We start from the raw sequence: 15,886 nt of genomic DNA on the forward strand, positions 1-15,886 counted from the left end.
TTAATAAGTTGGGCTAGAGGCTTATCTATTTTGTTTATTTTCTCAAAGAACCAGCTCTTGGTTTCGTTGATTTTTGCTATTGTTTTATTCTTCTCAATTTTGTTTATTTCTTCTCTGATCTTTATTATGTCCCTCCTTCTGCTGACTTTAGGCCTCATTTGTTCTTCTTTTTCCAGTTTTAATAATTGTGATGTTAGACTATTCATTTGGGATTGTTCTTCCTTCTTCAAGTGTGCCTGGATTGCTATATACTTTCCTCTTAAGACTGCTTTCGCTGCATCCCACAGAAGTTGGGGCTTAGTGTTGTTGTTGTCATTTGTTTCTATATATTCCTTGATCTCTATTTTGATTTGTTCATTGATCCATTGATTATTTAGTAGCATGTTGTTAAGCCTCCATGTGTTTGTGAGCCTTTTTGTTTTCTTTGTAGAATTTATTTCTACTTTCATACCTTTGTGGTCTGAAAAATTGGTTGGTAGAATTTCAATATTGTGGAATTTACTGAGGCTCTTTTTGTGAGCTAGTATGTGGTCTATTCTGGAGAATGTTCCATGTGCACTTGAGAAGAATGTATATCCTGTTGCTTTTGGATGTAAAGTTCTATAGATGTCTATTAGGTCCATCTGTTCTAGTGTGTTGTTCAGTGCCTGTGTGTCTTTTCTTATTTTCTGCCCGGTGGATCTATCCTTTGGGGTGAGTGGTGTGTTGAAGTCTCCTACAATGAATGCATTGCAGTCTATTTCCCTCTTTAGTTCTGTTAGTATTTGCTTCACATATGCTGGTGCTCCTGTATTGGGTGCATATATATTTAGAATGGTTATATTCTCTTGTTGGACTAAGCCCTTTATCATTATGTAGTGGCCTTCTTTATCTCTTGTTACTTTCTTTGTTTTGAAGTCTATTTTGTCTGATATTAGTACTGCAACCCCTGCTTTCTTCTCACTGTTGTTTGCCTGAAATATGTTTTTCCATCCCTTGACTTTTAGTCTATGCTTATCTTTGGGTTTAAGGTGAGTTTCTTGTAAGCAGCATATAGATGGGTCTTGCTTTTTTATCCATTCTATTACTTTATGTCTTTTGATTGGTGCATTAAGTCCATTTACATTTAGGGTGACTATTGAAAGATATGTACTTATTGCCATTGCAGGCTTTAGATTCGTGGTTACCAAAGGTTCAAGGTTAGCTTCTTTAGTATCTTACTGCCTAACTTAGCTCGCTTATTGAGCTGTTATATACACTGTCTGGAGAGTCTTTTCTTCTCTCCCTTCTTATTCCTCCTCCTCCATTCTTCATATGTTGTGTGTTTTGTTCTGTGCTCTTTTTAGGGGTGCTCCCATCTAGAGCAGTCCCTGTAGGATGCCCTGTAAAGGTGGTTTGTGGGAAGCAAATTCCCTCAGCTTTTGCTTGTCTGGGAATTGTTTGATCCCACCATCATATTTAAATGATAGTCGTGCTGGATACAGTATCCTTGGTTCAAGGCCCTTCTGTTTCATTGCATTAAGTATATCATGCCATTCTCTTCTGGCCTGTAGGGTTTCTGTTGAGAAGTCTGATGTTAGCCTGATTGGTTTTCCTTTATAGGTGACCTTTTTCTCTCTAGCTGCCTTTAAAACTCTTTCCTTGTCCTTGATCCTTGCCATTTTAATTATTATGTGTCTTGGTGTTGTCCTCCTTGGATCCTTTCTGTTGGGGGTTCTGTATAATTCCATGGTCTGTTCGATTATTTCCTCCCCCAGTTTGGGGAAGTTTTCAGCAATTATTTCTTCAAAGACACTTTCTATCCCTTTTCCTCTTTCTTCCTCTTCTGGTATCCCTATAATACGAATGTTTTTCCTTTTGTATTGGTCACATATTTCTCTTAGTGTTGTTTCATTCCTGGAGATCCTTTTATCTCTCTCTCTGTCAGCTTCTATACGTTCCTGTTCTCTGGCTTCTATTCCTTCAATGGCCTCTTGCATCTTATCCATTCTGCTTATAAATCCTTCCAGGGATTGTTTCACTTCTGTGATCTCTTTCCTGACATCTGTGATCTCCTTCCGGACTTCATCCCACTGCTCTTGCATTTTTCTCTGCATCTCATCCCACTGCTCTTGCATTTTTCTCTGCATCTCATCCCATTGCTCTTGCATTTTTTTCTGCATCTCTGTCAGCATGTTCATGATTTTTATTTTGAATTCTTTTTCAGGAGGACTAGTTAGGTCTGTCTCCTTCTCAGGTGTTGTCTCTGTGATCTTTGTCTGCCTGTAGTTTTGCCTTTTCATGGTGATAGAGATAGTTTGCAGAGCTGGTACAAGTGACCGCTGGAAGAGCTTCCCTTCTTGTTGGTTTGTAGCCTTTTCCTGGGAGAATAGCGACCTCTAGTGGCTTGTGCTGGGCAGCTGTGCGCAGACAGGGCTTCTGCTTCCTGCCCAGTTGCTTTGGGGTTTATCTCCGCTGTTGCTGTGGGCTTGGCCTGGCTGGGGCTGTTCCTCCAAAATGGTGGAGCCCCGTTGGAGGGGGAGCAGCCAGGAGGCTATTTATCTCCGTAAGGGGCCTCTGTGCTCCCTGCTGCCCAGGGGGTTAGAGTGCCCAGAGATCCCCAGATTCCCTGCTTCTGGTCTAAGTGACCTGTCCTGCCCCTTTAAGATTTCCAAAAAGCACTCTCCAAACCAAAACAACAACAGCAACAATGAGAGAGGGAACAGAAAGAAAGAGAAAAAAAAAAAAAGGAAAAAAAAGGAAAAAACAAGCGATTTTTTTTTTTTTTTTTTTTTTTTTGTCCTCAGGTGCCGGTCCCAGGCACCCGCTCACTGGTCCTGCTGCCCTGTCTCCCTAGCACCAGGGTCCCTGTCCTTTCAAGGCTTCCAAAAAGCACCCACCCACCGGTCCCGCAGGGAAGGAACGCTCAATATTCTTTGTCCTCAGGCACTGGTCCCACGCACCCGCTCACCAGTCCCGCCGCCCTGCCTCCCTAGCACCGGGATCCCTGTCCCTTCAAGGCTTCCAAAAAGCACTCGGCAAAAAGAGAGAAAAAAAAGGGGAAAAACGCGCGATTTCTTCCGTCCTCAGGTGCTGGTCTCAGGCACCCACCCACCGGTCCCACAGGGAAAAATGCGGGATATTCTTTGTCCTCAGGTGCCGGTCCCAGGCACCCGCTCACCAGTCCCGCCGCCCTGCCTCCCTAGCACCGGGGTCCCTGTCCCTTTTAGGCTTCCAAAAAGCACTCGCAGAAAAGAGAAAAAAAAAAGGGGAAAAACGCGCGATTTCCTCTGTCCTCAAGTGCCGGTCTCAGGCACCCGCCCACCGGTCCCGCAGGGAAAAACGGGGGATATTCTTTGTCCTCAGGCGCCGGTCCCAGCCACCCACTCACCAGTCCCGCCACCTTGCCTCCCTAGCACTGGGGTCCCCGTCCCTTCAAGGCTTCCAAAAAGCGCTCGCCCAAAAGAGAAAAAAAAAAAAAAGGGGAAAAACGCGCGACCTCCTCCGTCCTCAGGCACCGGTCTCAGGCACCCGCCCCCAGGTCTCGCAGGGAGAAACGCGGGATATTCTTTGTCCTCTGGCGCCGTTCCCAGGCACCTCCTCACCGGTCCCGCCACCCTGCCTCCCCAGCAACGGGGGCCCGTCCCTCTAAGGCTTCCAAAAAGCGCTCGCCAAAAAAAAAAAACCGCTCCGGTTTCTCTCCACCCGCCGGGAGCCGGGGGGAGGGGCGCTCGGGTCCCGCCGGGCTGGGGCTTGTATCTTACCCCCTTCACAAGGCGCTGGGTTCTTGCAGGTGTGGATGTGGTCTGGATGTTGTCCTGTGTCCTGTGGTCTCTATTTTAGGAAGATTTTTCTTTGTTATATTTTCATAGCTCTATGTGTTTTTGGGAGGAGATTTCCACTGCTCTACTCACGCCGCCATCTTGGCTCCGCCTAGATTTTTTTATTATTAGAAAAGGAACATATTTTTTGCAAGAGTCACACATAAAACAAAGTGACATAGTAATGTTGAACAATAAAGAAATGGATACAGAAACACTAGGCAAATATAAACCAAAAAAATATTAGACCCATTAGCAATTTAAAAAAAGGGGCAAAATGTAGCAATAAACAAAAATGCATAACAAAGATGAGAACATATATAATTACACAGCCTTGACATCCAAGGCTGTATGTAAAATAATACTTAGAATGTCTGGGAGAAAAAAAAAATTAGAACTCTCATTGTAGATTTTAACATATTTCTCTCAGAAAGTTAAATTTAGATAATTAAATATAGATAGAAACTTAGAAATTAAATGTAGAAAATATTCAAGAAACTCAAACAGGTTTGATCTAATATTGACACACAATCTTGTACCCTAGAGAAAGTGCATTCATTTTTAGCACACATGGAACATACGTAAAAATTAGTTACAAACTTGGCCACGGAGACTTTTTAATAAACTACAATTATCACCATTCATACTCGGGGGTATATTCTTCAGTCACAGTGAAAAATTAAAAAAGTAGGAAAGAAAGAAAGGAATCAATAATTAAGGAACCACTAAAATATTTCATGTGTTTGGAAACTGAAAACTGTATTATAAACTAGAAGGAAAACAATGTGATATCAAAGCCCTGTATGTCAGAATCAAGTGCTGCTTAGAGGGCATTTCTGACATCAAGAGAGCCAAAATTCAAAATATACTAAGTATTCAACTGAATAAGCTAGAAATGGAGCCATAGAATTAAAAAAAATTAAAGAATTATTAAGAAAATAAATAATAAAGGTAAGGGCACAGGTCAATTAAGGGAAAAAAAAAACAAGAAAGCAACTGGCATTACTAGAAATAAAATTAACTCTGCCTAAGATAGTCAGAGAAAACATCCAAAAAAGTTAGCTGTATTATTTAAACTCATTGCTGAGAGAAACATTTTCAGAAGGAGGGACTAGCAAGGTCTGGAGTCACTGCAGAGAATTGTGGGTCAGAAACTGAAGAGAGATTCAGCATGATGGGAGATGGAGACGGGAGGTAGAAAAGGTTACAAGAGGCCAGAGGCAGAAGGAATCTACATGCTATTCCCAGTAGTTTTGGACACAACCATTGAAATATTTTAAGAGACATGATCATGTTTATCGATAGGAAATTAATTGGCAACAGTGCAGAAGATGGCCTGGAGCACAGGGAGAGAATGAATTCCAAGAATCGAGTGAGAGTGTGGTGGGAGTGAGCACAGTCCCTGAGGCGAGATATGCCCAGTGTTGCTCAGCTGCTCTTTTCTTGGTGGTTTCTGATGGTAGGTTGTAGATGTTATGAGATCACTGATACCTACTCACGTAACCTTTTTGTTTTGCACGATAAGAGAAGGCACACAGATAAAATGCAGAAGTGGTGGGCTGGGGAAAGGCCAGTTCACTTTGGAGCACCCATCTTACAGGCCTTTTTGTGCTAAAAGAAGAAGTGGTGCAATTGCATATACTTTTATTTCATGAGAGGGAAATCTCGAAGGGGAATTCAGTCTAGTGGATTTACTTAAATCATTAGTTCCAGAAACTAACAGTTCTGGGAAAGTGGCTTTGTGAAAAGCTTTAAAGGTGCAATATAGGATGAGAGGACTTCGATTCTAGAGGAGACTTCTGTAGTCTGGGAGACTACTTAGGAATGCCTCTCACTGTTTTCTTCTCTGCAGATGGACTGGACAGGAGTGAGTTGCTTCCACTGTCCCCTCTCGCTCCAACCGTGGAGGAGGAACCACTGGTTATATTCATGTCCGGTGATGATGACCCAGGAAAGGCTGAAGAAAGAAAAAAGTCAGAAGAACTAAGGAGTTTGTGGAGAAAAGCTATACACCAACAAATCTTGTTACTTCGAATGGAAAAAGAAAACCAGAAACTTGAAGGTTAGCCATTCAAGCAGAGCTAAATGATATGATACTGTAATTTACCCTCTCCCCCATCACACACACATTCATTCTTGGACTGTATACACACTTTTACAAAATATCTACTGATGATAATTGCTTATTTCTATTTTGTGATGTGCTTATGACATGTGAGAGATCAGCTTAAGATAATTTGCATGTTTGTTTAATAGGTAAAGCATCAGACTATATTTTAGGTAGTTTAAATATATTTAATATAAATATAATTATATATTTCAAATATATTTAATATAAATATATAATGAAATATAAACTCAGATTATATTTTGGTAATATAAAATGTAGATAATACAGAGTTGATGTATTTGATAAGATTGGAAGTTTAATTTTGCACATTACTTAAAAAAATACTTAAACATGAAAAAAGCAAAGTTTCTTCCTTTTGAATATGATTTTCAGCTTTCAGGTTAATTGTATTCATAATAGGAGAAAAATGCCTATCTCAAATAAACTGTATCCATTTCAGCTAATTACCTGTTTTCAAATCAAAGATCCTATTTTTTGTTACTCCTTTATAAATATTCTATTTAAAATACCATATTCAAATCATTAGATTTATAATTAGATTATTTGTAACACCTGTTGTGCTTTTTGTAATGCTTTATTGCTAAGTTTATGAACACCAAGTGCTTCCCCAGACTTGGAAGGAATGATGTTATTTACCCCAGTACTGATAGACCCACACATAAGAAGATGTGCAGACAGTAGTAAAAACTGAAAAATGTGTTAATGCCATTGTAAAGGGCAAATCAACTAACCTAAAGGGCCTTGTTTTTTTACATTGGTAAGATGAAAGATTTAACTTATCTGGGCTCTTTGACTTTTAAGTAGAATGGAAAATCTATAATCTAGATGTTTTTTTCTGACTTGCTTTTGTTGTTCTGTCTTCCAAAAAGCTCTTTTAGTACAGGTATTCACAGTTCTGTATTCATCATCTGTCTTAAGTTTTCTCTTGCTACACCTACTATTCAATTCTGTTTTTAAGTTGAACAATATTTATTTAGTTTGCAAGGGCACAGTTTATTTTCTTTATTGCTCGTTCTTAGCAGAATGGAAAGCACATAAGATTTTAAATATCTCTAGGGAATAAATCTTATTTTCTTTAAAATTAAAAATGCGTTAGTTCTTGTTGACATTACTTTTAAAAGTTTGGTTGTGATAAAAAGTATGTGCACTTGAACTTTCATAGATTTTGAAAGGAATTGACTTCAGATTTTTAAGCAGTTGTTTATATCTTTAACTCAGTAAAAGAGGTTGGAAAAAGGATGAATCATTCCTTTGAAACCTTTAAAGTATGAAATTATATTTCATTAACAGTTGGGAATATGTACAAGGAGAATCTTATATTAAATATCAAAGGGTAGTTTAAGAATCATAAGACTATTTGATTTGGAAATGGCCATAGAAATTACATAGCTCCATTCTTCAATCCACAGCTGAGTTAGTGACTGGCTTGGGCAGATAAAGAATTAATCTAAGACCAAACAGTGACATGTACTGGCAGAGTACTGAAATTCAGGTTTACTTATGGCTCTTGGGCTTTTCCCAAGAAAATGGGAAATGGCCATTCCCCATTATGCCACAGTGTTTCTTAACTATGTGTATTAACATAAGAAAATGTTTTAATACAGATGACTCTGTGTGCATTCTGAGGTCAGTTATACTATATAAATTGACAGGATAAGAAAGAAATGACATTTAGAATATATGATCAGAAACCTTTAACAGTTCTCTACTTCTCTACTTAAGTAATAAAGACAAAAAATAGTTTAGTGCATTACAATTCTAGCAAATAGATAAATAGACAATCATTTCTTGATTTTTAAAAATTCTCACCTAGTTATCCAGTTGAGGGCAGATATTAACTGCTTTTACTTAGCATTTTATCCTCAGGGCCTATTGCTTCACATAGCAGGTGCTTATTATTTTAAATGAACAATGATTTAGAGAAGGTTGGAGAAAACAAAATCTGAGGAAATACTGTGCTCTGTACATTGTGAAAAATCATTAGTAAAGTTACATGTGGGATTATATTTATTTTTCGCTTTAATGAGCCCACTCCTTTTTGAAAAATTATTTGATTTTCGTAGACAAATACAAAGCAAAATACCCAGAAGCGAAACTGAACTGTGTTGGAAAGCCACCTAGTGGTATGCAGGAGGAATATTTTTCTAGTGTGGTTTACCTTTTTATTTTGTCTGAACTTTTTTAAGTAGAAATTTTTACTGCCGTGCTTGAAGAGCAGTCTATTATGAGATCCTTAAATTCTTCTGAAATGGTTTCCAGCATTAAATAAAGTGTAATACTCATTCTGCTGTTGTTTTTGTGCTGTCGAGGACTTGGGATGCATGACAAAGATTTGTGTTGCAGAAGGTAAGGGGGAGAACACTGTGAGCTTGAGTGAATGTCGCTTACTCTGAGAGGCTCCTGGTCAGTGTGATCCTAATGAAAGAGAAAAAAATAAATATACTTACATGTTTTTTTGTCCTTTTCCCTCTTGGAATCACTTATTCAAAATAAAGACCAAGTGAAGATAGTCTTGGCTTTATAGGAGTTTCTTTTAATGAGTCCTGGGCTTATCTTTTACTGTCAAATGAGAGAATTCTGTACTATTTAAAAAATGGAAGTAGTGTTAGCTTCAGTAAAATGAATTCTCTGCTTTAAGATTATTAAAAATGAACACAGGGACCCATAACTTGGTGGTGTTAAGGGCAGGGTTGATAACTCTAGAAATAGTTAGGAAAATGTATCAGGTTATTGTGGTTAAACATTTCTTCAATCAAGGTTAGCATGAGACATTGTTTTCTTAAAGGTAGGTCTTACAGAAAATACTCATATTTAATCGTGTTTAAAAATGATGCAAGCTGTCACTTCTGAGGAAATCTATCACATTTGTCAAAAAATGGAAGTGTATAGCATAGCAACACATGGTTTGTTTTTTTGCTTAACAGTTATCATTTGCAAGATACAGAGCAAAACCTCCTTAGGATGTTAATCCTGATATTTTCTAACATGAAATGACTTGAAGTTTGAGACCCCTTCATGTATCCTCAATTTTTAAAAAAGTTTTCTTTTTGAAAAAATGTTAGTAATTGAGTCCTAAAAGTCACTTGGTATGGTTTTACAAATGCAATACAGTGTTAAAAATACTGTGCTTTAACAAAAACTTAGTCTTACATATATATATATGTTTGTTTTTTTTTCTTAGCAAGCAGAGATGAACTCCAGTCCAGAAAAGTTAAATTGGACTATGAAGAAGTTGGTGTGTGTCAGAAGGAGGTCTTAATAACCTGGGATAAGAAGCTGTTAAACTGCAGAGCTAAAATCAGATGTGACATGGAAGATATTCATACTTCCCTTAAAGAAGGTATTCCGGAACATCTCAGTAATCTTTGGTTTTAGAAGAGCTTCAGTGATTGTTTGATTCATGCAGCTCAGGCATGTTGTCCCTGTGCATTGCCTTTTCAAAAAATGGAAAATACTTTGCTTTTACCAGTAGTCAAGTGACTTAACTGGTTAGAAAGCAGTACTAATGGAGGGACTGTCCCGAGGTGACACCTTCCCTACGGATATTTCCTGCCTCCTTCAACCTCCTGTTCTCAGCTCTTTGTTGTTTACCAAGGAAGGAGCTTACGCATTTGTACAGAGCTTTTATCACAGCCATAAAAATAATTCAGACTTAAACACTTGACTCATTTCCATCATTTGGAACACTTGGTCTGAAGTGTTTATTTACATTACATATATTTATATGTATATGTAATGTATATTCATTTATATGTATGTCACACACACACAGATTTTTACTTTTATTAATGAATTAATAAGTCAGTTTTCCTTCCATCTATTTATTCCTTTATTTATTTTGGAAAAATTACTTTTATTTAGCCATTCGACTACATTGCTCCTGTGTCAAAAATAAAAATAAAAAGACATTTAAACATAAATTAAAGTTTAATTAAATTTAAAATTTAACATACATGAATATTTTAAGTGACCCAGATTAAATATATTAAAATGAGTATCTCCATGGCCTGCATGAATTTGGTGTAAAATAAAAATCCAAAACTACCCAAAGACATCTGATAATGGATCTTGTTTTAAAAGCTGTAATAATGTGTGAAACTGTTGCCTAGTTACATTTAAATAAAGATTAATTTTGTAAGGTGCTATACTTACAAGCCTGATATATTGGGTTTTTTCCCCTGGAGATGACAGAAATCCTAGAAATTTTCACTGCATTATTTGGAAGACAAATAGCATGTGTGTGAGATGTAGATCACGCCCTTCTTTGGTTTGACTTTATGAAGATGTTTTAGGTATGCTCATCTTCCTATTTCTTACAGGATTCCACTTAAACTCCCGAGCACTGTGCCCAAGGCCCTGAATAATCCATACCTCCTTCATCTCTCTGATCTCACTTTCTGTTGCTCCCTACTTTGTATCGTATGTTCCAGACCCCCATATGTCGCAGGCTATTTCTTGCATAGAATGCCCCAGCCTTCCTACTCTCCTTCCTACCTCTCTACCTGCTCCCGTTTTTTCCCATCTCCCCTTCTTTGCATCTCATACTCTCCTCACTCTTCCTTTTGTCCCCCCTTTCCTTTGCCCCTCACAGGGTGTTCCCATATTCTTCTTCCTGAAGTGACTGCTGCCCACACCTTTGGCCTGGAGAATCCTGTTACCCTTCAGCTCTAAGGTCAAATACCATTTTCTCAGGAATAGGAGGCCCTTCCCTCTCCTCCACCAGCATAAACTACTTTCACTTTTATGATGCTTTCTCATGATTCTTTCCTTTTAGTTGTGCTTATGATTTGCAATTCTGCATTTCTGTGTGTATTTCTTCAGTGTTTTTCTCACCCCTTCACTGCACACCTGCACACCAGGAGCAATCACTGCCTTTTCACATGCAGTTCCTCTCATACTAACACTGCTGTACTGAGACAGCATCTTGTACAAGTTATTTTCTGAATGAATAGAGGGATGAATGAATGAAGGAAAGTAATATTCCTGAGAATGGATTTATTCATTTCTTACTCAGTAATAAGGTGTCCTCAGTGCCATGGTCTGTATATTTTGCTACATATTAGGTGCTCAAAAAATAGTAAACTGAATTCAACTTTTTGTTGAATTGTTATTAGATGGATAATAAAACAGCCTACTCATTTTATCAGTGATTCATTTAATGGCACAATAAAAGTTACCCTCTAAAAATGGTACTTTACAAGAGATTATTCATTAATTCAACAAATGTTAAATAGCTAAGTATATTCTTAGATTTCACCATGTAGGAATGAAAGTATGGCTACTATTCTCAAGGAGCTCACCATCAAGTGAGGAAAGCAGACAAACATACAGTACGGAGCTCAATAATCCAGTATGGTAATGTTCAAGTATGAGTGCAATTGTATGTGAAAAGGCAATGATTCCTCCTGGAGAAGTTAGGGAGAGCTTCAGCAGAAGCAGGGCATTCAGTTCATCCAAAAAAAGACGAATAGAAATACACTGGGTAATCAAAGTGAGGAGCTTGGTATTTCGTAAGGCAACATGAGGAATAAGGAAGTGGAGGTGTGAAAATGGCCATAAGCTTCTTGTACTTAGTATACGGTGGGTGGGGAAATGCGAGGTAATTAGGACTGAAAAAGATCATTTGGAGGTATATTGTTGAGGCCTTTTAAGTCATGTATGAGCCTCAGTTATACCCTTTGGACAACAATACCATTAGCTTATGCAACCTGTGGCATTGCCATCTGCAAAAATTAGTGCCATTAAACCTTCCTCTAACCGGTGGAGCCCAGGGACCTAGTCCAGATCCAGTCTGTCTGAACTAAAAACACACGGTGAAATAAGATTCCTTGCACTGTGCAGAATCGAAATTCTGTCCCTCCCAGTGCTTGGTTGATATCCTTTGGCATAAAAAGCGTAGCTTTAGCATACTTTCAGTTACTTGTGATCCATTTTGGTTTTCCAGCCTAATAAGTTAATGTTTTATTATATATGCTAGCTATTTTCTTCTTGAAGGCTGAAAGGTGTTCTGGAACACTCCAGTTATGCCTTCATATTGTATTTGCCATTTTTTTACTGCATTCTTTTTTTTTTTTTTTTTTTTGAGAGGGCATCTCTCATATTTATTGATCAAATGGTTGTTAACAACAATAAAATTCAGTATAGGGGGGTCAATGCTCAATGTACAATCATTAATCCATCTCAAGCCTAATTCTCGTCAGTCTCCAATCTTCTGAAGCATAACGAACAAGTTCTTACATGGTGAACGAATTCTTACAGAGTGAATAAATTCTTACATGGTGAACAGTACAAGGGCATTCATCACAGAAACTTTCGGTTTTGATCATGCAATATGACCTATAAACCATCAGGTCAAATATGAATATTCATTTGATTTTTGTACTTGATTTATATGTTGATCCCACATTTCTCCTATTATTATTATTATTTTTATTTTTAATAAAATGCTGAAGTGGTAGGTAGATGCAAGATAAAGGTAGAAAACATAGTTTAGTGCTGTAAGAAGGCAAATGTAGATGATCAGATGATCAGGTGTGTGCCTATGGACTAAGTATTAATCCAGGCTAGACAAGGGCAGCAAGACATCCACGGATGCTTTTACTGCATTCTTTTGTGACCGTACAAAGATACTATTTAATTCTCTTTTACAAAATTACTTGTTGATGACAAATATTCAGATTTAGATGACAAATATAAAGATTTACATTTGTTTCTAGCTTCAGACCAAATAAAAGTTGAAAATAGGTTGTAATACATTTCAGGTTTTCAAAATTTGGCCTCTGAAAAAAGACTTCCAGATTTGTAATTCTAAACTGCCACTTACTAACTGAATTTTAGCAAGTTATTGAGCCTTTTCCTGCCAGGTTTGCCATCTGTAAAGTGGGGATAAGTACCATTCTCACTGGGTTGTCTTCTGAGCACATGTGCAATGCTCAGTAGCAAGGCATCCTCAGTAAATGTTGTGTTAGGTGCTCAGTCTGTGTTGGCTGGTGGTGTTATTAGTATTGCTGTTATTAACATTGTTATTTGAGGGTTTTCTTTTGCAAATATCAGCAGCCGCAGGATCAAACTTGTCGAAGTAGGCATCGTAGTATGTGATCCAAGGGTACCACACGGGACAGTACAGCTGCCTATTTTAAAGCATTACATAGTCCATCAGCTGTGGTTTGGCAGCTTCATTCCAAAGTTCAAGACCTTGCTTCCTTGTCTTTGATTGCAGGTGTTCCCAAAAGTCGACGAGGAGAAATTTGGCAGTTCCTTGCTTTACAATATCGTCTAAGACACAGACTGCCTAATAAACAACAACCTCCTGACACATCCTATAAAGAACTTTTAAAGCAGCTCACGGCTCAGCAGCATGCAATTCTCGTGGATTTAGGTATGTTCACCATATTAATGCCTGTTTACAAAATCAAGCAATAGAGGCCTTTGTGGAGTCTTTTGGGCTTTTATTCACTTGTTTGTTTCTGTTTGGCACTGATGACAAGGATCTGCCGATGCAGGGCTGCTGATTCGTCCTTTCTGAGGGCAAGTTGGCGTCATATCTGTTGAAGATACCATAAATGTTTGAGTAGAAAGTGAAGTTGTCATCCCCAGGCTTGCCTTCTGAAAAGGGAGTTACCTTAAATTTGAATGATTATAAGGTCATGTTATCAGGTACTCTCAGTTCCTGTATTTTGAATGACTGACTTTTGTTTGGGATAGATGACTATCTCAGTCAACACTGGTTTTAAACTAGGTTAGAGTAGGTTAAAAGGGGCATCAAAATTTTTTAACAAAGGTCTACGAAGAATTCCCAGACATACCATAGAAAATAAGCTTTTGGATATCATTTTACAAAGGAATACAATAAGTGGTTGTGTTGTGGCAATCATGAATACATTCCTAGAATGAAAGAAAAATTAGCTGTCCTGATGTTATTACGGGTACTTGCGTCCTGGGGGAGAATTTCCAGTAACAGCATCATAAGCTGTCTTTTTAAATACTGAATTTCAAATAAATTACGGGAAGTAAAAATGATATGATTTAGAAAATTATATTGTCTCTAGTTTTTCTCTAAATGAACATGTTGTAATATATATTTTATTTTTTTAAATATCTAATTTACTGGATTAAATATTGTACACTGACATTTAACTGTTTGATCTGTTGATTTATTTGCAGTGGCCAGAGAATGTTACTTGAGCCCATTTGGGAAAACAAGAGATTACCTTATAATTGGGGTCATCATATATTTCAACATATAAAAATCACTGGCCAAAACTTAGTTCTGACCTCTGTTCCATTTGCATGACAAATAGCTTTTGTTGGGAAAAGGCCTGAGTAGTAAATACTTTTTGAAAAGGGGAATTTTACAGAAAAACTGAAGACTCAGTCCTTGTCCAGATTCTACCACTGAACTCTGGTTTTAGACAAATTGCATTGCTTCTGAGTCTCAATCTTCTCTTTTAAATGAGGACATGGACTTAGGCAATCGGCATGGATCCCCGCAGGTCTGTGGTTCTGTGACTGGAAATTGATGTTCAGACTAGACATTGGGACGGTGCATTTGGGGCTAGTCAGGATGTGTTCATAAAGGGGAAGGGTGATGATATCTGATAACAGGGGAAGGCTGGTCAGAAAAAATGGAGCTGGAATCAGTATTTTAGACAAGGTATTTATAGTTTCCCTTAGCAAAAGTTTTCAGTGAGAAAGTAAAATGATCATTAAAAAACTTGTGCATTTGGCTCTACCTGCTGCTGTCTGTGTTTCCTCAGTGTATTCTTGTTGTTTTCTCATATCTTTGCCTTGTTCTGCAGAATTAATTGTTATCAGTTCTGCAGGCAGGGTTGGTGGAAGCACTTTTTTTTTTTACTTATTTTTATTAAGGTATTATTGATACACACTCTTATGAAGGTTTCACATGAAAAACAATGTGGTTACTACATTTACCCATATTATCAAGTCCCCACCCATACCCATTGCAGTCACTGTCCATCAGTGTAGTAAGATGCCACAGATGTGCCTTCTCTGTGCTACACTGTTCTCTGCGTGATCCCCCACACCATGTGTACTAAACATAATACCCCTCAATCCCATTCTCCCTCCCTCCCCACCCACCCTCCCCCACCCCTCCCCTTTGGTAACCACTAGTTCATTCTTGGAGTCTCTGAGTCTGCTGCTATTTTGTTCCTTCAGTTTTGCTTCATTGTTATACTCCACAAATGAGGGAAATCATTTGGCATTTGTCTTTCTCCGCCTGGCTTATTTCACTGAGCATAATGTCCTCCAGCTCCTTCCATGTGGTTGCAAATGGTAGAATCTGTTTCTTTCTTATGGTTGAATAGTATTCCATTGTGTATATGTACCACATCTTCTTTATCCATTCATCTACTGATGGACACTTAGTTTGCCTCCATATCTTGGCTATTGTAAAAAGTGCTGCAATAAACATAGGGGTGCATATGTCTTTTTGAATCTGAGAAGTTGTATTCTTTGGGTAAATTCCAAGGAGTGGGATTCCCGGGTCAAATGGTATTTCTATTTATACTTTTTTGAGGAACTTCCATATTGTTTTCCACAATGGTTGAACTAGATTACATTCCCACCAGCAGTGTAGGAGGGTTCCTGGGGGGAGCACTTTTAAGCATACATAGGGGAAAACATTTAAGAACCTGGCACTCTGACAAGTTCTCACTGACGTGAGCAGTTGTTTCACAAGGAAGCTGCTGTCCCTCTTCATTTTCATGGGCTAAGGAAAGTCCCATGCCAGTGTACACAGCTTTGGTGGTGAGGATAGGTGTGTTTCTGTGTTTAGCAGCTTCTCAGTGATCCAGGACTGACTTTGTTTGCTTGCTGAAGTGTCTCTATGGTAATTTTATACCCAGAGGTGAATTTTAGAGGGGAATTTATTTGAAATGAGCTTGACCTTTGCTTTTCTGGTCTTTTTTGAATGTATTAAAAAAGAAAAGAGGTTTATATGGCTCAAGGAGATGGT

At 38.2% G+C, this 15,886-nt stretch overlaps 1 protein-coding gene across 6 annotated transcripts in view; it reads left to right on the forward strand.

Moving 5' to 3' along the window:
- TBC1D4 (TBC1 domain family member 4) overlaps window positions 1-15,886 on the forward strand; it is a 192,041-nt gene that overhangs the window by 162,096 nt on the left and 14,059 nt on the right. For all 6 annotated transcript variants that reach the window (XM_073212494.1, XM_073212495.1, XM_073212496.1 and 3 more), the window contains 3 exons: window positions 5,632-5,841; window positions 9,092-9,250; window positions 13,130-13,288. In XM_073212494.1, the coding sequence (XP_073068595.1) occupies window positions 5,632-5,841; window positions 9,092-9,250; window positions 13,130-13,288 (528 nt within the window). The remainder of the gene's footprint in view (window positions 1-5,631; window positions 5,842-9,091; window positions 9,251-13,129; window positions 13,289-15,886) is intronic.

Source organism: Manis javanica, chromosome 9 (assembly GCF_040802235.1).
Source record: "Manis javanica isolate MJ-LG chromosome 9, MJ_LKY, whole genome shotgun sequence".
Lineage (NCBI taxonomy): Eukaryota > Metazoa > Chordata > Mammalia > Pholidota > Manidae > Manis > Manis javanica.